The sequence below is a fragment of the Ambystoma mexicanum genome, chromosome 12, assembly GCF_040938575.1.
Source record: "Ambystoma mexicanum isolate Mex_15411 chromosome 12, UKY_AmexF1_1, whole genome shotgun sequence".
Taxonomy (NCBI): Eukaryota; Metazoa; Chordata; class Amphibia; order Caudata; family Ambystomatidae; genus Ambystoma; species Ambystoma mexicanum.
The window spans coordinates 951,409,320-951,431,577 of NC_090936.1; the positions used below are offsets into that span (position 1 = coordinate 951,409,320).

The 22,258-nt window shown below is 45.4% G+C and overlaps 1 protein-coding gene across 3 annotated transcripts in view; it reads left to right on the forward strand.

Moving 5' to 3' along the window:
* TMPO (thymopoietin) overlaps nt 1-22,258 on the forward strand; it is a 180,784-nt gene that overhangs the window by 39,405 nt on the left and 119,121 nt on the right. For all 3 annotated transcript variants that reach the window (XM_069629428.1, XM_069629426.1, XM_069629427.1), the window contains exon 2: nt 8,485-8,611. In XM_069629428.1, coding sequence (XP_069485529.1) covers nt 8,485-8,611 — 127 coding nt within the window. The remainder of the gene's footprint in view (nt 1-8,484; nt 8,612-22,258) is intronic.

Sequence of the window (22,258 nt, forward strand, 5' to 3'; positions counted from 1 at the left end):
GGCATCCTTGATGATCTGGGCCTGGCAGTAATCGCCTTTGCAATTGGATGGTTTTAGTGAGGCAATGATTTTTTTCAGTTTCATGAGTGGAAGAATTTGAAGGGTGTTAGGCTAGGTTTGGGCGTGGGCATGCTGGGAATTTCACTAAGAGGGAGCAAGGCTTTTTTTATAGCAATTTTTGATTGTATTGCTTTTACTTTATTTGCGAGGGCATTTTGGATATTGGTACACCATTGCTTGTCTTTGGGTACGTTGTCAGGTGGTGATATGGGGGATTAGAGTTCTGGCAAGATTGCGAATAAATAGTTCATTTGTATTGGAGCATGCTTTGGAAATTCGCTCATTATAGACTTCTTTTTTAGCTTGGATGATTGATTTCTTATAATTCGTAGCGCACAGTTTGAGTTTACGTTTATTTTCAGCTGTAGGGGAGTGTTGCCATACAGTTTCAAGCCTCCTTTTTTCCAGTCTGTTCTTTTAGATGGGGGGTAAACCAAATATTTATGTGGGATTGTTTACTTTTACAGTTTTTCAGTGGGGCGTCCGAGGTCTTACCTATTAAACGACATTGTGATAAACGTTTGGTGTCTGACTGGGGTTTTCGGTGGTGTGACAAAAAATTGAGATATTTGGGTATTTGGCTAACCCCTGTGCTAGAAGTTATGGTGGGAGAGAACATGATGGATGTGTGTGGATCTAGAAATGAGTGTTCAGAGATAGTCTTTGTTTATCGCTTTGGGGCAAAGTGAACACTCTGAAGATGAATGCAGCTCCAAAAATTAATTATATATTGGGCATGCTTCCAATGAAAATAAGTCGGTTCTATTGGAAGAAAATTGATGGCTTGCTGCAATCATTTCATTGGGATAAGCCACCAAGACTACAGTTATGGAAGCTTCAATTGCCCATGGAAAAAGGAGGACTTGGTGTGCTGAATTTTAAGGCTTACTTTGCCTTTTCTAGACACTTTGTCCCCTTCTTGAAGAAATCGCCGGATGGGTGGGTTGTGGCGGAGGCAAATCTATTGGGTCCACTTCCCCCTAAAGCTATCCTCACAGCCACAAATGGCATTGTAAGAAAATTCAATTGATTGTGTTCTTGAGGGAAACTTCGAAAAGTATTCATGAAATGCTGGGCTCTGAGGCTTTGAAAACTTCCCATGCTTCTATTTGGTTGAATCCGGGAATAGTTGAGAGGGGTAAATCTTTGTTTTGGCTGGAATGGTCCCTCAGTGGAATAAATTGGATTGGTGATGTAAATAAGGAAGGTAAATGGATTGAGGAGGAGGAGGAGGAGGAGGAGGAGTTATGTGCCAAATTTACCATAGCGGCTATTCCAGTGGTGATTTAAAAAGATGTATAAAAGAGATGGATGAGCAAAGTGATACTATTGTGGACCTCTTTCTAAAGGAAGGTGAACCTGGCTGCGGTTCCATTGCCAGCCAAATATATAATCGGATTGTGTCCAATTAGAGAGAGATTACAGAACTAAGAATAGAATGGGGCAGGAGGTTGGACCGTGAGATTTCTGAGATGTGGATGGGGATGTGTGCTAACATTAAACTTTGTTCGATTAACTTACAAGGCAAATAAAAATTCTCAACAGAGTCCCGGAGAGGTTTGTTGGATTCGGATGACTGCTGGAGCTGTGGAACTGGAGTGGGAAGCTTGGAACATATGATTTGGGACTGTATATGTGTCCGTGGATTGTGGCGGGATGTGTGTAACATATGCCTACGGATTTTACATCAGGATATTGCTCTAGATTTCAAAACGATGGTCTTGAGTTGTGACGAGTTACTTGTGGATCTTTCAGTCTCTCAGAATGAAATTCTATTCAGGGGGGCTTGTATGTACAAAAAATGATATTGAGGAGTTGAAGTCTCGAACAGCACCAATGATTGTGGATTGGATCGAGGAGATGAATTGTCTTGCCGATATGCAAAGAATAATCTACAGGAAACTAACTTGTATGCTAAAATTTGGGATGAGTTTCTAAAAATGTACTAGTCCCCTGTTTGTAATTATGTGCTCTTATCTGCACGCCTTATATTGTTTTAATTGTCATTAATTGTTCTTTGCTCTTTTGTCAAAATTACAAATGTATAATTAATTGTAAAAAAATATTTCATATGGGGCCTTTTCTGCAATTACCCGCCGCAAAAGAAAGTGCTTTCACAGTGGAGCCTGAATACTGTCCTACCAGCACTAATGAAATCACTTTGAGTCAATGGCTACTACGGACATAAAATATGTATCGTGGAAGAAGGCCTTCCTGGTAGCAGTCACGTCCTTCAGACGCGTGTTTGAGATGCATGCATTATCAGTCAACCCACCTTATCTACGTTTCTACACAAACAAGGTTGTGTAGAAGCCTAATCCAAGCTTCATTCGTAAGTTAGTATTGGAATTGGTAACCCGTCAATAGAAAACCGGGTGAGATTAAAGCATTCTGCTGAGTTTAACAGCTTGTTTGTAGCCTTTGAGGCCCCCAGAAGGGAATTGACCCATTTCCAAGCAAGGCATTGCACAATGGGTCACCCCTGCTATCACAACGGCACATACACAGGCTAACGGGGCCCCTGCAAGGGTCTATTGGAGTGCATTCTACCTGAGCAGTGGGTTCGTCTGCAGCATTATGGGTAGCAATTACCCTGTCGGACATCTGCCATTCTGCTACATGGGCAGCACTACACACCTTTGTGAAGCATTACTGAATTGAGGGACAAGGGGAAGCAGAGGCAAGAGAGACATCCTGCCGCTCCTGTTTCAAGAAGGTATAGCGAAGAGGAGGATGCTGTTGCTGAACCCGGTTGAGACCCCTCAGGGTGCAAAAAGGGAGAGGGGGTGGCAATTGGGTCGCAGGCCAGCCACGGGCTGTACCCCCAAGACATGGATGTTTCGTCCTCTGACTAGGAGGACCCAGAATTGGTGCACACAATCCACGGAGACGTGGAGAACGACGGCGGAAACGCAGACAGCACAGGGCCTAGTATCCTGTTCAGCCAAGGGATGTATCCCTGGACATCATTTTTGACCCTACACATGTTGATGTTGGAAATCAAGAAAAGTATACTGCAGCCTGTCACAAACTAACCCCCCCCCCCCCCCCCTGCCGAGAGATCCGGCCGGACGGACGGACACAGTCATGGCAATGACAGACATAATCACGCCGGGCAGATTGCCGCAGCCGAGGGCATCTCCACAAGATGAGATGGGGTAGTTTCATGCCATGGTCACCAGAGGTTCTGAGCTCCTCCAGCCGACAACAGAGGAGACCAAAAAGGAAGGCTTCCTATACCAGAGGTGCGACGCCAAGAGGAAAACCATCCTGGCGGTGCCCCTCCTGGACGACGTTTGGGAAAAAGGCCTGGCCCTATTGAAGAATCCCACCCCACCCCGGCAGGATAGGCTTGTGAAAAAGTACAGGGTGATGGAGTCAGCACCCAAGTGCCTACAGTCACCGGACTCTGTCGGTGGCTGTGAGGAAGAGATAGTCTAACCCCTCGCCATTGTTCTGTCCTTCCCCTTGCTGTCTGGAGGAAGTTGGATTCCATGGGGAGAAGGGTCTGCAGCATGGACCATCAAGGCGGCCAAAGATCTGGTGATCTGGCCAGGTATATACTGTGGTACAAACTGGCCCTCATGCTGCAATTCCTGCCCTCCGGGGGGGTGGGAGGTGGCTTCGGACCATGCCATCACTGTGGCCTTGGACATCGCCAACACCGGTTTCTGACAGATTGGTGGGGGGGCGGTGTCTGCCTTGGTCGAGCCTGGCTGAAGACAACCAATTTCCACCAGGAGGTCCAGACGAGGGTACGGGGATGACCTTTTTCGGGAAGGCCGTCAATGAGTCCTTGCAGGCCATCAAGACAGATGCGGAGACGGCTCGTGCCCCAAGTACACTCCACAGCACCGCTCTTCCTTCTGCTCCTCCAGAGGAAAGTCTGGCAGATCGACAAAAGGTTTTGGTGGAGGCTCCTCGTAGTATCGTCAGCCCTCCCGTTATACAGCTTTCAATGGTGGTGGGCATCGCCCCAAGGCGGAACGCAGGTTCCAAAGCCGGACTGAACTGGCCAGGATGTCTGGCCCCTACCCATGCACCCCAGTGGGAGGCCGGCTGACTGGATTCGTCAGCGTGTTGAAAAACCTCCAACAGATTGGTGCTGGATGCTCTCGCCCACGGACATACCCTGGAGTTTCAGCAAAAATTGTCTGGTTCCCTCCGGGGGCTGGGCAGGAGCAGCACATCCCTTAGCTCCTCAGGAGGTACTGGCCATTCTAAGAAAGTGGGTGATGGAGCTAGTACTAAGGCAACTCCAGGGTCTAATCCAGATACTTCTTAGTCAGAAAGAAGACCGGGGGCTAGAGGTCCATTCTAGACCTGCGGCGTCTCAACAAATATGTTAATGTTAAAGGTCATTTGTACTGCGCACTATCGCCACCGGAGTGGTCCCCTGGCGGCTCTGAAAGAGGGAGGGTTAGTGGGTGGAGGCTGGAAAAGTGCAAGATTGCAGTGATGTGCTGTTGGCAGCCTGAGCCCGGTGGTTCCGTCGGCTGGGCCTGGGTGTATGCGTCCGGTAGTCGTCGTGTGCTGATGTGCGAGTCTGTGTTTTTGTTTTGTTGTTGCAGTGTAGTGAAGTTCGTGCTGTTTGCTGCGCTAGAGGTTTGTGGTTGTGGTTGTGTTTGGTTTGGAGTTTGAGAGGTGTATGCAGAGAAGGAAGTTGTTAGTGGTATTGGTTAGTTTTGTATCTCTATCCTGGACTGAACCGGTTGGGCTCGTGTAATCTTACACAACGGGATGCTTAGGTTACACCCTGAGCCTCAGGTGGTACGTGCCCGTTTTTGCATTCGAGGCCATTTGAGGATTTAGCTGTCCCCTCCGCCCGCTCCCATAATAACCTTGCATGCTCCTCACCCCCTCCACATGACTAGCGCAGCTGCTAGTGTCCATACTTCCGATTGTGTGGTGATTGGTGGTATCTTGTCCGTTCCACAGGCCCGTGGTACCTAGTTGTGGCTGTACGGGCGGTGGGGGATGGTAAGGGTTGGCTGGAGTAGTTGCCTCCATTTCTCTGGGTCTCGTGGGTGGACCTCTGTGTCCAGCGTCAGCCCTACTGGTGCTCAGGGTACTTCTGTCGGAATCTAGGGGTTTGTCAATGTCCTTTTTTGATGAGTCGTTTGTCTTATTGTTTCGGTTTTAGTCTCTGGTGTTGAAGAGGCAGGTATTTAGTAATTTTCTGGATTTAAGGTGATCTTTGGTGTTCCTCATTACTTTTGGGATGTTGTTCCAGGTTTTCGCGGCTAAGTGGTAGAAAGCGGTGCCTCCGAGTTTCTTCTTGATGTAAGGTTTTTGTTCCAGTCGGATTTCGTTGGTTGACCTGAGCGGTCTTGTTGGCTTGTAGATTATTTTTTTTTTGTAGGAATTCTGCTCCTTGCCCGCTGATTGCCCTGTGCGTTATGCACATTTTTTGAAGATGATACGCTGTTTTACTGGGAGCCAGTGTAGTGTTTTTAGGGCCAGGGTGATGTGGTCTCTTCTGGATAGTTTGAGGAGTAGTCTGGCTGCAGTGTTTTGGATCTGTTGTAGCTTCTTCAGTAGGTATTCCGGTATACCGAGGTAGAGGCTGTTTGCATAGTCGATACTTGACATGATGAGGCCGACTATGGTGAGTGTTTTGTGTGTGAGGGAGAGGAAAGGTAGTATTTTTCTTGCCATGTGGAGGAGGAAGAAGCATTACTTGACTGTTGCGTTTATTTGCGGTTCAAAGGTTAGGGTGTTGTCCTCATGTTCCAAAAAATGTGGATGTTGAAGTTGCAGCACATGGTCTGCTGACTGGAGGAAGGAGACTTCTTGATGTCACTGGATCTGGAGGACGCCTACTTCCACATCCCCATTCACTGGAAACCTCTCCAGTTCCTATGCTTCGTAGTGCAGGGGAGACGCTACCAATTCAAGGTCCTCCCTGTTGGCCTAAAGTCGTCGCGCATGGTGTTCACAAAGAGCCTGGTACCAGTGGCGGCCCATCTAAGTCTACGAGGGATACAAGTGTACCCGCACCTCGACCACTGGCTCGCCTGGGCCATGTCGAGGGAGGTAGCCGTCAAACACTGGGAGAGCACTGTCCAGCTTCTGACAGATCTGGGGTTCTCCTTATCCAAAGTCCTGATTGACACCACAAAACGTGCTGTTCCTTGGAGCCCGGCTCAGCATGGCCTCCTGCCTAGCGTCGCCCTCAGATGAGAGGGTAGCGCCCATGCGGGGGAGTGCAGCGGCTGTTGTCACTGAAGTCCGCCACAGTGCAGACCAAGTCGCTGCTTGGCATGATGTCGTCGTGCATCTACCTTATCCAGCTCTGCAGGCTGCAAATGTGACCCCTTCAGGAGTTCGTGGACGCTCGCTGGATACAAGTGTTCGGAAGCTTGACGGATAAGATCCCGCTCAACGCAGAGTTACGTCGGGCGATGAAGTGGAGGGGCGTACACTCCATCGCCCAGGGCACAGGGTTTCAAACACTTCAGACCCCCCATACCAGGCGACAGTCACCACAGACATTTCCCTGGAGTGCTGGGGAGCCCACATCGGATGGCTGCCGGACGAGAAGGAGCTCCACATCAATATCCTGGAACTGCGGGCAGTGTTCGGGGCCCTCAAGTTATTTCTTCTGTCCCCGACGAGCAAGGCGGTGAGGAATCTCACCAACACCACCATGATGTTCTACATCAGGAAGCCGATGGGGGCACTCGATTCCCAGCGCTCTCCAAAGAGGTGGCCAACTTGTGGCACTGGGCCGTCGGCCAAGAGATGTTCCTCCTCCCTACTCACCTGGCGGGAGTCGAGTACCACCGCCGACTCCCTGAGCAGGGAGTTGCGCTCCTGCCATGAGTGGGTATTTCGGTAGGACCAGGTGGACAGCATATTCATCAAGTGGGGCCGACCCAGGCTGATCTGTTTGCGATCGCAGCCTACTATAAATGCCAGAAATTTGCCAGCAGGTTCCACCAGCCGAGGAGCATTGGGAACACGTTCTCTTTCCCATGGGAATGCCTGTTTCTGTACGCGTTCCTGCCCGTGCCTCTCCTGCTGCGAGACAAATGTGCCGATGCAGGATGATACCATGGCGTGGCCTGGGTAGATTTGGTACCCGGACATTCTCCGCTTCCAGCGTCGCTTCTGGTCAAGCTGCCAGTGGTCGCAGATATGCTCACCAGAGAAGGAGGCGCAATCCTGCATCACAAACCAGGATCGCTGAACCGGAGGGCTTGGCTCCTGTAGCATTAGTTTGGAGGATATGAGTTGCTGGTGGACTGCAGGTCCTTGCCAAGGCCAGAGCCTCGTCAACTTAGTGCTACAGTCATTAGTGGAAGCATTTTGCTAGGTAGTGCCAGTTGCAGGAGATCAACTCTGAGGGGTTCACAGCCTTGCAGATTCTTCCATACTTGTTCTCCTTGGTCAAGGTGGGGCTGGCGCACTCTATCAAGGTGCATCTGGCGGCTATCTCCTGCTACGCCAGGTCTCCAGACAGATCTTCTCTTTGGTGCCACTGTCTCGTCAAGGAGTTCCTCAAAGGACTGTTTTGATCTTTCCCTCCGGTGAAGGCTCCTGCCCCAGCGTGGGAGCTCAAAGTGGTGCTGACGAGGTACATGGGAGCTCCCTTCGAGCCTATGCGTCGGGCCCCTCTAGTTCCTCTTGTGAAAAGAGGAGGACCAAGTTGGATACCTGTAACTATTGTTCGCCAGCATGGGTCTGGTATGGATTCACATGCGACCCCCCCCCCCCTCCCTACTCCTGTGCGGCGGCTGTTGGTCATACTGACCATTTATGTGCTTTCCAAATCTGAAGATGGCTGCCAGAGGGCTTGGTGAGAGGGCAGACATTAGCTGGGGGCAGTATGACTCATTGGTTTAGAGGAAAAATGCAGTTGCTTTTTCTTTTACCGAGGATTCCCAGCCTGACGACGGAATATTCATGAGCATGTGAATCCATGCCAGACCCATGCTGGAGAACAATAGTTAAAGGTAAGTAACTTTACCCATTCTTTGTGGCATTATCTTCCTTTCTATTGGAGAAAATAAGGCTATAGGTTTGGTTTCATCGCACCCTCTGTAATCAAAGTGCTGCCTTCAGAAGTACAAAATAGCAATGTGTATAGGGTCGGTGTTCTTCACTTTGGTGCTCTGACTCGAATATAGTACACAAGCAGTTTAAGAAGATAGTTATTTCATAGCCTTTTAGGAGTAACTAAAAACACACCTGTTCACGAGACATAACTGAACCTATAACAAGCTTGGATATTATATTGTGCTGCTGATACATGCCAAGAAAGTATGTTGTGTATGTTAGGTACTGCATAAATGCCACCTGTTGCCAGTGTAATTTGTAATAACCAAAGTGGGTTTCTGTAAAATTTCTGCTTCTGTGATGGGGAAAGGAACAATAAACTGAACATGCATGCAATTTTTGACCAACTGATTTCTATTTCAGAAAGCCACAAAGAAAACTGAGAAACTGAAACCCGAAGAGAGAGACGTTTCTGATGTAACTGGGCTTAGTAATGAAGATCTGAAAGAAGAGCTTATTAAATATGGATTGAATCCTGGACCTATAATGGGTACGTGTATTAAACTACACCAAGATGATGCTATTTCATGAAAACATTTTTCGACATTTGTTATGAGCTGTGCTTAGCAATGGCAGCATCTACGAGAAGTCGTGACAATTTGTCTTCAAAATAGCAGAAATCATTGTTCTGCATAAACTGTTTGAGCACGAGGTCCAACTATAGTGGACACATTTGGCACTTGACTTTTGAAAGATTTGCTTGGTTTGCATATAAACTACTTGCAGGTTACATCTTGTATTTTGACATTGGACATAGGGTATTTGGTATTGGCTTGCTTCCTATTCCATCGGGAAGCCCCAAGTGATGAGCTTTCAGTTTCATCATAACCTTTCTCTTAAATGTTACTGGGCTCGTTTGCCTCCCTCTTAAATCCTATAGCATCTCTGCACCTATCAGTTAACGGGAAGCAAGTGTGCAGGCTCTAGTCTTGGAATGGACTGGAGCATCAGGCTTCACAAAGACACTGTGCCGCTCTGCATGAAGCAAAAAGGGAATTGTGGGGGATGTTTGAAAATGTCCTTTGCCCATAGCTTGAAGCACAGCATGCCACTAGACCCACACCTTAATGCTATGCGTTTTGTAACAATGCTTTAGTCGGTCTTGTATTATCTGCCTTTTCCTCAGATTATTTTGAAAGACTAATCAACGGGTGCATGGCCGAATGAAGTAGCTAAGGCCCCTCCTGGGTGAAGTGCTCTGGGAACCAGGTTGCCATGGCTTGCCCCACAATCTGAGGCTAGTTTATGGAATTGTTTTCAGTAGAGCCTAAATCCTGATACCAGAGCAATTGGTCGCCACAGATACGTCACTTTTACTGGGGACACTTTGGTATACCACAACCTCCACCCCAAAGGTGGTCCAGATGCCAACCTGGGGCTGTGGCAGGTTTTGTGGCAGAGAATAGTTCTGAAGCATGGCTCTGTAGAAATGTGGGTCCGGGCACTTTAATGCAAGAGAAACTAGGGCTAAAAAAAATCACGTCCACTTGCATAGGCAAAGAGATTTTATGACGGGTGGGGACAATTTCTGTTGTCCACGCCCTTCATGACGAGTACAGATATGTAGAAACATTTAATTTACTAGTTGGTACAAAGCAACGTACTTTTCAGTAAATAGCACATACATTTTCACTTTGCGTGGTTGGCTACTGGGTATAGCATTGCGCCTTGTATATTTATGATCTGCACCGTTTAACAAAGTGGATTTTTTTTATTTTGCAACATTTTTGGAGGAGTGAGAATGTTTTGGGGTGAGTAGGGTTGAGTAAGTAACGCGCCCTGTAGTGCTTTTAATATATGTTTGCAATTTTTTTTTTCATGCTTCTAAATAGAAACACATTATGCTCTTTTATGTAGATTTATTTTCTTGTAAGGATACGAGAATGAAAAGAATAGTCAACATGTAGTTCCTAATAGTAGCACTAAGGTAGTTTACAGATGCTCAGCTTCCTAATTTTCTATTCACTTCTACGACTGTAGGAATATTTATGTATGGATTTATTAGTTTAGCTGGGCCAAAGCAAACTAATATTCCTGATGTAAAATCCCTACCCACAATTACGGGTAAGGGGGGGAGAGGGGAGGGTGACGGGAATTGCTCAAAACCCAAAATATATTTAAAGAAATGACTCAAATGTTTAAATAAGTGGTTTCCTGCTTTGCAACAAGGAAATTGCTACAATTTGCGTGAAGGTCTGGGAGCGCCCCCAACGAGGACAAACGTGGCCAAATGACCTCCTCTATGGAAGATGCCCATTTGGGAGGGTCACTGTATTTTTCACAGAGTTGAAATATCCATTTATGTATCGTTCTGGTCCCACCCACTTGCAGTCCATCACCGAAATACTAGGCAATTCTCCTCTGAACTAACAGCAACCCAGACACGTGTTCGGCCTTGTTGGGCCTCCTCAGTAAGGTGATGTTGTGCCTTTCTACACACAGTGAGCAAGTGGTCCACATCTGGATTACCCTAGGTAACTGCCGGTAAAAAACAAAGTCCCTGAACATTTGCAAAGGCCCGGAAGCCCAATGTAGCCTCGCTATAATTTTAGCTACAAGAAAAATTGGTCAAAACAAATGTTACTTGCCTACATTAATCTCAATACTGGTTCTCACATAAGCATCCATTTCCATAAGCAAATCTATATATATATATATATTCAGAATACAAATGGTCCACATGAAATAAATCTAATAGCAATTTCATAAAACACCAACATTTAGTAAGATAATACATTTACCAAATGTAATTGGCCAATAGGTAGAGATCCCACATTGTCATTGGTCCAGATCCCACTTCCAAGTTCACATAAGCAAATGGTTTCTATGAATATGTTCGAGACGTCTCATTCCATTAATAGATGTGTAGTTGTTTCCATTAGTACCACAAAGCTTGCGCAATTTCAAGGCTCTGCTTGACGTCTAGGGATTCTACTATATTAAATTTGATTTGCATAAAGCTGAAGAAGTGTTGCTAGGAAATTCCAGCAACTACTGTGGGACTATTTTACGTTCAAGTTATCAAATATAATCCCTGCTTACTGATTTAGCAAACTTGTTCATTATATTCATGGATCCCTCTTTTGATATTCATGAACTTGTGCTTGTGCAGTCAATCCAAAGGCATTGCCTGCCAAACACTTGACTCGTATTAGCAGGTCAATGGTGGTATCTAGAAGACTAGACATATTGGTTGGATGTCTGGCAATTTTAGCAATTAAGGGGTCGGGAGCAGAAATGGCACACTCCAATAAAGGTTAATATGGTGCATAGTTGAAATGGAACTCTCAATCCATATGCTTTTTTCTGCATGATAATATTAAGTAGGGAGACTACCAGGGAGTGGTCAGACATCAAAGATGGTGACTTTCCAATGCTTTGACTGTCTTAATACTTTTAGTCACCCAAACTTTGCTCCGAACGTCATGGAAGGAATAATTTGGCCTTATAGGCCTTAATGATTACATTAATGGAGTAGCCCATATGTTTTAATTCAAAGCTTCTAATGGCTCCCAGCTGCCTATTAACCATCATTTTTAGTTTTTGCCAGCTGAGCCTTGCAGTTTAATTTATGGTCGGTCATGCCTAAATAAAAATAGGTTACTATTTCTACAGGCGTCTGGGTCAGATTACAGATAAATGTGTTTTCTCCTAGTCTCCTGCTGCCTGGAAAAAAAACAATAAACTTTGTTTTAAGGGTTTTCATTTGTAAACTATGTAATTCACTGTTGTAAAATGTTTAAATTGGGACTGCAATCTAATATTAAATCATCCACGTTGGGTACGAATATTAGGGCAGAGGAAAGGCTGGCGCGATATAGGTTGAACATAGTAGGGCCTTAAATACAACCCTGTGTAAGTTCAATATAGGTAGGCTGAGTTTGGTTACTTTCCCAGTCTGATTAAGTGCTACTCCATCCATAGTTGGTGTGGAGTGCAACAGTCTTCTTTAGCAGACCAGCTGGAATATTCTAGCTGTCATTTTTGCCAGAGCTCTCTTCAGTATCAAATGCAGAGCTGAAATCGATGAAGGCCACAAGGTAGTTGGTAATTTTGCCATGATGATTCCACTAAGGTTGCAAGTGCCAGTATGTACTCGTGTTAACCCCCTTTCGGAATCCAGTTTAAGTGAACTGAATACTATGGGGGTTTTAGGCCCAGGTAGCAGTATTCCGGCAAATCTTAGCTGGTGCGTCCATCATGGCTAATATTCTGTAGCTATCAGGAGTACTATGCAATCTTCTATATACTGGCACAATGATGGTCTCCAACTCTTTCGGAGCATACCACTTTTGCTGATGGCATGCAATAATCTGATTGATTTGCTTCCCTCAATGGATTCATTTTGATGTTTTTAATGCTTTTAATTATACTTGCCAAGACTTCTTAACGACCCCCTCCCCCTAAGCATGACGCCTCGGTCACCTTTGGTAGATAGCCTTTCCAGCCAGATGACTGCGACTGAGCACGGGTCACTTCTTGGTGACCTTTATGGAATGGATGGTGGTGGTTTCCATTTTTATATTGGCCATTCCTTTGTGGGCCACCAGTTCAAAGCTGTTAGTAAATGTAGTAATTTTGGAGATCACATTTTCATATTCTGCTTAGTATACACACTGTGGTACATGGCAAGTTGCTTAATAGAGTGCCTAATTATCTGGTCATCCCTAATAATAGCTCATGGCTCGTCAAAGTCAGTTGCCATTTTCTCCCCAAAATGGGAGATTAACTAATTCCTCAGATTGGCTGCTGTACGATCAGCCTTGTCTTAATTGGGAGGCCTCCAATGTATTCCATTCACACCAGGATTTAAATTCACAATCCCAGTCTGGTAGAGGTGGGGTGGTTCTTCGAAATCAAGTGGCTGTCGAGGCAGCGTGATCACATTCGTCTGATTTTCATGTCCTCCACAGGGCAGATTTTAAAGTAAAGTTATTTAGGACCTAATGAAACTATCCCCTGGGCAATATAGAACTCCGGTTCTTGGTGTAGGCATGTATCACTCAAGGTACTGGTAGTGTGGCAGAGCAGCCAGGCTTATTTTAGGAGGGAGATGGGGTAGTAGGAAGGTACAAATAAATTGTAGCTTACACTTAAAAATGCTGGTAAATAGGCAACGAACAATCGTTCAATATCTGTGCACATGGGCAAAGGGCAATCTTCAGAAAGTTGAGTGCTATCAGTTGGCGCAAACAGTGTATAACTGATACAATACTTCTGGTAAGTAAACCAGTGTGGAAAGACTTATAAAATGGCAGTATACAATTCAAGGTAAGTAAAAACTGCTTTGTAGTAAACTTTGTAGTTACTTTTTTAGAGTAGTAGACGCAATTCAAAGGTAAGTAACAACTTGGCAATTACTTTTGAGTATGGTGGTATGCAATTCAAAGATAACAACTTTGTAATTCTTTGTTTCAGAACCTTATGAGAGAAACACCAACAAAAGGCTAATTATTTCACAATGAGTGTAGGTTTTAGGAGTTCTTCCCTATTTTGTTCCGAGTCTCTTTCAGGGTCCGATTGGAGGTCCGAAAGGTAGACACCAGCTGTAAAAAGGTAGACTTCCTGTGGAAGTCTTCTGTAGCAGGTAAATAACCGTTCTTGTGGGTAAAAGGATTCAAGGACTTTGGAGAAGGCTGCTGAATGCACACCAGCGTTGGGCCTGCACGAATGTGTTTGGGCGAACTCCAGAAATGTACAAATCCCCCCCCTAGCCACACAGGAGCAGCAGAATGACTCTGGATAAGTATTGCCTCAAGTCTCCTACAGCCTCCGCCATTAAGCAGGCGGACGCCCTCAACAATGTAGCGGCTACAGGACGCTGTCACCGAATTCTTTGTCTCAAATGAAACAAAAGGACACCAGGGATTTTGCAGCAGCAGTCGAGTGGAAAAGCTCCCAGCAAAGGATTCTTTGTTGCTTCTCATGGCTCTGATTTTTGGTGCCATTTTCAGGATACCAGATGAACGGGTGTCTGATCAACTTGCCTTGTTTTCTCGGCCCAGCAATCTGCTGAGGGGACTTAAGAGTGGAGTCTGACATCTGGAAGGAGTCCACCAAAGTTTCAGGAATATTTGTTCTTCAGACTATGCACATCACTCAGATTTGAGGTCCAGGAAGGCCCCCCAGTATGGCTGAAGGACCAGGAAAGGACAGGCACGTGATTTAAGAGCGAGTATACAGCCACCATTTTGAGTTAAAGGTGACTCTTCTGTGCATTACAAGGGCTGTGAGCACAGCCTGTGGGTAATTACACCGGCAGAACATGTCCACTGCTAAGCTAAATGTTACAGGAGCAGTGAGAAAGGGGCTAATGTAACCCCTCAGCACTCCACATAAGGTGGTGTGTGCTGAGCTTACAATATACAATGTTTAAATGGTATCCCTCTACCCTTGGGGAAAATGCCTTCTTATAAGGAGAATAAAATAAAAAGGAGGCCCAAGTCGCTCGCTGGCAACACTGCATAGAAAGTGCTGTGTGCTGCAAAAGTAAATTGCAAATCATAAAAAGTTGAAAAATGTATGTAGACACAAAAATGACTCCCCTAGTCAGAGTAAAATAGTGGGTGTAAAGGTTCCCACTGACCCAGTAACAGATGGAAAACCCCCACAAGTCCAGCAAAATGTGAGGGTCTCGCATGTGAAGGAGATTTGGCATAGGGCTGAGCAGGTGAGTCGTGGCCTTGGGAGACCCTCCTGGGCCCCATTTTCGCCATCTTTAGGGCCTCATTTGCCCGTTGGCCTCTGCTTCCTTCCCGCCTCCCCCAACCTGCCCATCACCCCTGATTGGTCCTTCCACCTTCCCATGCTTCCATCAGGCGCTGCACAGGTGAGAGGCCCTGCACAAGACCCTCCTGGGTTCTTTAAAAAAAAAAAAGATTGAGAGGCCCGGTGTACCTTCTGGTACCGGCGCCCACGTGGTTTTCTCCCCGTTCCCCTTTCACTTCACATTGCTCCCCTCCCGCCTCCCAGACCACCCCTCACCTCGATTGGCTCACTCTACACTATTAAAGCCATCTCCCCAGGGCAGCCCCTGCAGCAAAAGGCCCCAAGGGCGGCTCCAACAGAGGCGGCAGACACCAACAAAACTGTGTGGCATGGGTGGGGTTTAGAGAAATTACTCTACTCCAGAAAGCCCCTGTCACTCTACCTTACCTTCCATAGCGTATACTACCATAGACTTTAATACATACATACTTAGGAAGACTTGTGACCACTGTAAATGGATTGTAAATGTAGCCTTGTGATGTATATGCTAGTGCCACGCATGTAGGGAACGGAACTTAAGCTTGCGTCGCATCTAGATAGAAATGTGAATGTCAGCATGTACCGCACCTAGATGGAATCCCATAATTGCAATGGACAGCAGTGCGAACTAACAAACCAACTAACTATACCATCCCTCTGCATACACCTCTCAAACTCAAGCCTAAAACGCAGCAATCCGCACAAACTTCACAACAATGCAACAAAACACACCGCACATAGACACAACATAACCCGGCGACTACGGACCGTAAAACACCCCAAGCCCAGCCAACGGACCCTCTGGGTTGAGGCTGCCAACAGCACATCACTGCTCTCTTGCACTTTTCCAGCTTACTCCCATTAACCCACCCCCTCTCCACCCCTTTTTCAGAGCCGCCACAGCGCCAGGGGACCACTTGGGTGGTGATAGTACAGATGTCCTTTAACATTAACATAACATTGAAAAATCTACCTAACCAATAGAGGGAGTAAACTGAGATGAGCAAATATATAATCAATTGTTGACACAATATTTTTAGTGACTAATGTATTGGCCTGGAGTGTCACGAGAACATTGGCTATTTAACATTAGCATGCCGTCGAAATGATGCATTTGGCCCAATGGTGGCCCTTTGTTGTATCCTTTTGTAGTAAGGTGCGATTGGCTAAACTTATTCCACTGATGGGTGTATCATTAAATGTCCAATCTGTGGTGATCTTTGCATTAAGATCACGCATTCAGAGGAATGGAAATGCAATTTTGTTTTGTTTAATAAAATGGAGTGGTCTTTTTTTAACATGGGAGGATCGTACATACTGATTACGAGACTAGTCTGTCTATCCTATGGATGATTCCCACTTGAGGATACCTGCTAAGACCTATTCAGAGGAAGCCTCTGTTTTGATCAGTTGATAAAAGTAACACTCAATAGTCCCCCTGCATAACTTGATTCTGGCATTGAATTCAACTAACCAAGTTTCCTGTATAGCTACCAGACTGTTAGCACACAATCCATCCTCTTTCGTGTAATTGGAGAACCCACAAGTATTCCATGATCTATAGAAATGGGTTAGGGTATACTTCAGTTATGGGTCTAGAGGGCAGCCTTAGCCAATTGCCATGGTCAACCTGTCGACCCTTCAACCTGCTGCTCAAATTGCACCGTTCTTTCACCAGTTTGCTAGAAGAGCAATTTGTAAGCAGTTTCCCTCCAAAAGCCTCAACCCCAACTTTTACTACCATGAGATGAGGGTTTATTGTGCCATAAAGAACCACTTAGTATCTTTTGCTAGAGCTTCTGGTTAGGGGGACATTAAGGTACAACCATATCCAAGTCTCCCATGTTCAATATCGCACCATGTCATAAAGTTCAGCTCCGAATCAGAGGTAAGCTCTACATTTGAGGTAGAGTGAAGCATGTCTTCAAATTGTTTTAAAGTATCTGTAATGCTGCACAAAGTAGGAATCTGGTGTAATCATTTTATTAATGCAGCTCAATTAAGAAAATGATATTGCTGTAAAACACACTACACTTTTAAGGTATTTATTTTTTTAAAGTTCTGTTTTATCATGTTCTCCACCAATACCTCAGTTTCAGCTTGCTGCGAGTGTTTGACGAGGGGCGGACCAGCCAAGATATTATTCCTAATCGTCTGAGCCCCTGCACTGGTGTGCTATTTAGGGAAGGATATTCTCAAATGCGCCAACCAGTAATAGGTTGGCGTAAGATGGGGCAAACATTGACCCCAAAGCTGTGCCTTGGAGCTTTTTATCGAAAACAATGTTGTGAGAAGTGTAGCATTGAGAGAATCATCTTGTTTTGTAGACTGATCTTGATTTGAGGAAATATCTTGTGATTAGCATCCCTTTATCATGCTGGATACTTGTGTAAAGGGACACTACATCTAAGGTGACGGTGATAATTTTGTTCCCATGGTATTTGTCATGATGCCTACCCCCGGAGCACCAGGACAGGCCCAGCACCCCCGGGAGCAGGCATCATGCCCTCGGGTAAAAGCCCAGCGGCCCCTAATAGGGGCTCTTTGGACTTTGTCCTGGCGCCATAGGCGCCAGGCTCATAAAAGAGGGTGTTTGGTGCACTTACCTGACGCAGACCATGCTGCATGAAGCCTCAAGCCAAATGAGGCTTAGGAGGGACTATTTTATCAAAGGAACTATTTTACTTGGGTGGGGCCCGTGGAAGAATACTTACCTGGAACTTCTTCCAAGGCTATTTAAACCACGCCCGGACTGCCACACGTGCTTCGCGTTGCTCTGCATCTAGCAGCTGAACGCTCACCGTGCCTGCTCCTGCATCTTGCCTCCAGCCACGCCCGCCTCGATCTTGGGATACCTGGAAGGAAGGGAAGAGAAAAGGGTGAAAACCAAGAAATTAATCTAACTTCCTACATGTGTCCGGAACCATCAAGCCAGCGATCCTGAAGATAGACATTCTTTAAAAAGCATCGCGCTACTTGTTGCAGTGCTGCGCATCACTCACCTGCCTCGTGGGCTCTTACTATCCACCGCGACCTTCTGGGCATTCCGCCACATCTCTGCACCTACAGGGGAGAAGAAGAGACAAAAGGCGAGCAGGAGGAACAAATGAGGAAAGCCTGATTTTCCGTCACAAGACTTACCTGGCCATATTTGACGGAACCACTCCTCATTTCGGGTCGGCGCCACTTCTTGGCCTGGTACCGCACCCCGGCCCCTAAGGGGAAAAAGAAAGACATTACTAGAGGGATTCAAAGACATTTAAAGGGATCATTTTATCACAAACTCACCTGAGTTTATCTCCGGCAGTATCCCTCGAAGCATCACTTCCACTCTGCACCTGAAAATAAGGACAGATCGCAGGTTAAGAAAAGCAAACAAAGAGAAGACTCTACTCTGGAACTTCTTAAACTGCATACTTACGGCATTTCGCCTTCCGAAATCAGTGGTTTAACTGGTCAAATACGCGCCCCTGCACCAGAAGCGGGATGGAGAGCTCATCCATTCAAACATTAAGGTGAGCCTTGATTGGGGATTTTGGAGGTGGTCAGAGAAGAGCAAAGGGGAGGTGGGAAGCAATCACAATACTCTGCAGACAGTTAATCCCCTTTCTCCACCTACAGAAAGATTTTTCTGTGGGCCAGACAAGCCAGATTTGGGGGTCCAGTTCAGTCGGTGTTTCGAATCCTGCGCTTCACGCTTGAAGAGGTCACAGCAATCCAGACCAGATCAGCGCCACCGAGGGAGCCAGGTGAGCGTTACAGTATTTGAGCTGTCTTACAAACAATGCTAAACCAGATGTTAGGGGCTGTAGATGGATGTATCGTGATATTTTTTTTCTGTGATAGATCCTAATCCATTGATGATGGGTCGAAAAGGCGGAAGATCCTTGTATTGGTTATGTACTTTGGGTATGAAGTAGATGGTGGCCATTATAGAGTATTTCCTGTTCAAATATAGGAGGTCTTCTTCTGACAGAAGCCTTGTTAAAACTAGTTTTTGCTTTTGTGGTTCCACTCTTTTTCCAGGTTGGGCGAGGGATTGTCGGCCAGTTCAAGTATTTTTGCTTGCTGAGGTGGTGGAATTTAATAAGGGCAGTTCAGGTCTACAAACCTTTTTCCTCATATCTCACCACTGGTATGGTGGGAGGGGGGGGGGTGCAAAACCATGGAAGGATTAGTGAAGGTAGCACACTCAGGATTATTACTGTTGGTCGGAATAGCCTTGTAGGACAAGTGTTTATAGCATTGAAATTTGCCCTTTGTATGGGTCACGGTTTTGTTGGTTGGGCAGCAGCAAATTGGCTAACTGCATAGTACAAACGGCAAATGAGGCAGTATTCCTGGTGTGGATCGCATTCCGCTTTAGGCTGGAAAAGTTGCTTATTTTGTTAGTAGTAGTTCCAATATGGCATGTAGAAGAGGATTTGGGCATTTTCAAAGAGTTGGCTCTCAGCCACATTTTTATGTTCTGTAGAAGTAATAGGCAGCGGTGCAGCAGATTCCAGTCAACGTCGCTGCAAATTCTCCCAATGCAGATGCCATGTCAAAATACAGAGCAAAAATGCTTTTCATGTGGTGATTCTAAAGTGGAGGGCACAGCGGTTCAAAGGGCTGCAAGCCCAGTAGTAACTGCAGGGTGTGCACAGAAAACCCTCTCCGAACACAGCTGGTAAAAATCCCATTAGGCAGACAGAAAACGCACAAAAAATGTATTTAATTTTAAATATACTCCTATGATTGGTTCTTACAATAACATTGCCAGCCTGTGCATTTACTGCTACAATTTGAAACTCGTCAGAATATATATTTTTTTCTCCAGTAAGAAATTCAGTATGGTATCAAAGTGAAAATGTACCACTTTTTGTTTTTGAGAATTTTTATGTATCGTATATTGAACTTGGTTCCTGTATATATGTGGGTTGTGAATCCATTACTTTGCGAAGGTCATTTAAATGTCGACACTGGTTAGCTTCCATAGGACTCCTACAGGACTGGTTTCAGAATACACTTGCAGGGATTTTGTTTTTTGCTCTGAAAACGTGTGTATAGTGTACTCGGAATGTGTAGCTTTCAACCTGTATATGCATGCACAGGTTTCAGTATTTTTGTACAGCTTTCAAAATCCGTATGTTTTCGTGCTGGAAATGTACTATTCTCCAGTAACATGGAATGCTATTTTCGGTTGCTCCAACATCTAATTTATGTTTGGACTTGCACCATCTGCACATTTCTTTGTATGTAGATTTGGACAATAGTGTCATAACTACACTATGGCCTGTCATTGTGTCTGTATAAGCCAAGTATTCCATTTAGTGATGTTTGTTAGGTAAGATTTCTCTTGGTAACTTTTCCCTCCATAGATTCTATGTTTTACAGGCTCATCCTGGTCCCCCCGATAATAGTGTTCATCCAGCTCCGCCACACCACCTCGGGCATTCCAGGCACTCGGCACTTGGACACAAATAATACACAAGAGACCTGTGGGGTAAAAAGAGCTGTAATGCAAACGCACAGCAGTGCTTAGTAGGGCTGCATTTGGCTCTGCTTCTCCCAGCCTTGGCTCATCCTTAAGTACAATGGAGTAGCTAAATCTATTCTCCACCCATTAACTGCACGTATCCTAACGAACAGGTCATTTCGCCGAACATGAAGAAAGTACATTCTGCAACTGCAGGCTGTTTGTGCGAGGCAGGTTCTGGCAGTGTCGTCACATCAGGGCTGTTCATGCCCGCCTGACGCCTCGCAGCATTCCACAGCTCATGTGCTCTGCGACATCTCTTTGCATGGATGTTCAGCTGTTAGGCCAGTCTATTATTCCAGTCCATTTGTATCCGAAGAATCTAAAGGAAACCAAAGGAAAGTTTAGAATCAGAAATGTTAACACTATTGACCCAATGTTAAAACTATGGACACCCAATCTTTTTGCTTAGTTTTTCTGCCTGTTCTGACTTTTGAGGAAGGTAAAGCCTTCAGTGCCACTTAACTGTTTTTTTTGTTGATTTAATTATGGGGAAACGGATGTGTACTTCAGACTAATCTGTACTAGGAAACTTACCCTATGTCTTTTACTTTTAACATTAAACAAAGCTTCTCACCGTGCAGTGGAGATTAACCCTTGCCTCTTATACTAGGATTTATTGTTACTTGTGTGCCTAAATACAAACTGGTGACAACAGATGTGTACCGCTTTTGCCTCATTTCTAGTGTGCATGCTTGTGGGCGAAATTGAAATTCATAGAGCAGGAGCTAGAAATGGCTCCTGGGTGCCAGGGTTTTTCTTCCGAACAGGAGTTACTCCCACGACCCAGGAGCTATTCAACTCATAAATGTTGTCTTGCCCTGATGTAAGTTTAATGGACAAAATAAATATAAAAGCAAGAACCACAGATGGATAGTAAATTGCACTTGAAATTTGAGAACATGCACATATGTCAGAATATTCACCATAGAATGCTTGGTTCACAGAATATACTCTTTATGAAATGGGCAAAGACCCATGCACACCTCTTCCCTTCATTCTATTGATGCCTGTTTCTATTGGTTCCTCACAATATGCTGTGTTGCTTTACATTCTATTCCTTTTTACTGCCGCTGTCTTCGGACCGTGCCTCTCGCTGTTGCTGCCTCTCACTTGGTCATTACCCAATTGGTCTGCCGCCACATTCATCACTTAAATTGCTTCAGCAATAGAGATGCAGTTTCAGTTGCGATCTCTTAGCAGCCATGACATTGCTTCTGCTGCTGCCTTTTCTATATCCGCTTGTTCTCATGCTCTACTGTTGCAGAGGAGGCGGGGTAGCATTATAAATGTAACTCCCTGCTTTTACTTTTGCCCTCTTGGTGGCATTTAATTGGGCTGCTTGGCAGCAATGGGCGTTGGGTGATAATTGGGAGAAAGCAGGGCTTAACAGCTTTGGAATAAGCCTTATTTTTTTATGGGAATTTGATTATCCCGACGTGTAGCCAACGTGAGAGCCCCGTCAGCCACCTCACTGGCTCCCAATCCTGAATGCAACAATATCGCTGTAATTTTCTACCCGCTGCCATGCACATTTAGACACATTCACTATGTGCCATGAGATGAGCAGCATTACAAATAACAGATGTTAATATTCCGTAACTAAATTTTGACTGAGCTAGAAGACCCTGCTTGATTTCACACATGTGCATGCAGGTTGCGCAATTATCTGTTAACCCATTTAATTGTCAGAAGCCCCCCCCCCTGCTCCACATCCAGAGTAATCGACATCCAAAGTAAACCTTGAAAAACAAAAATTGTAAAAACCTGAAAACTGGACAAACTGCTGCACCCGTTTTATTTGGCAACACTTCTTCATCATTCAGTTTTAGTTCACACAAATATTACATTTTTAGTGCATATCATCTTATT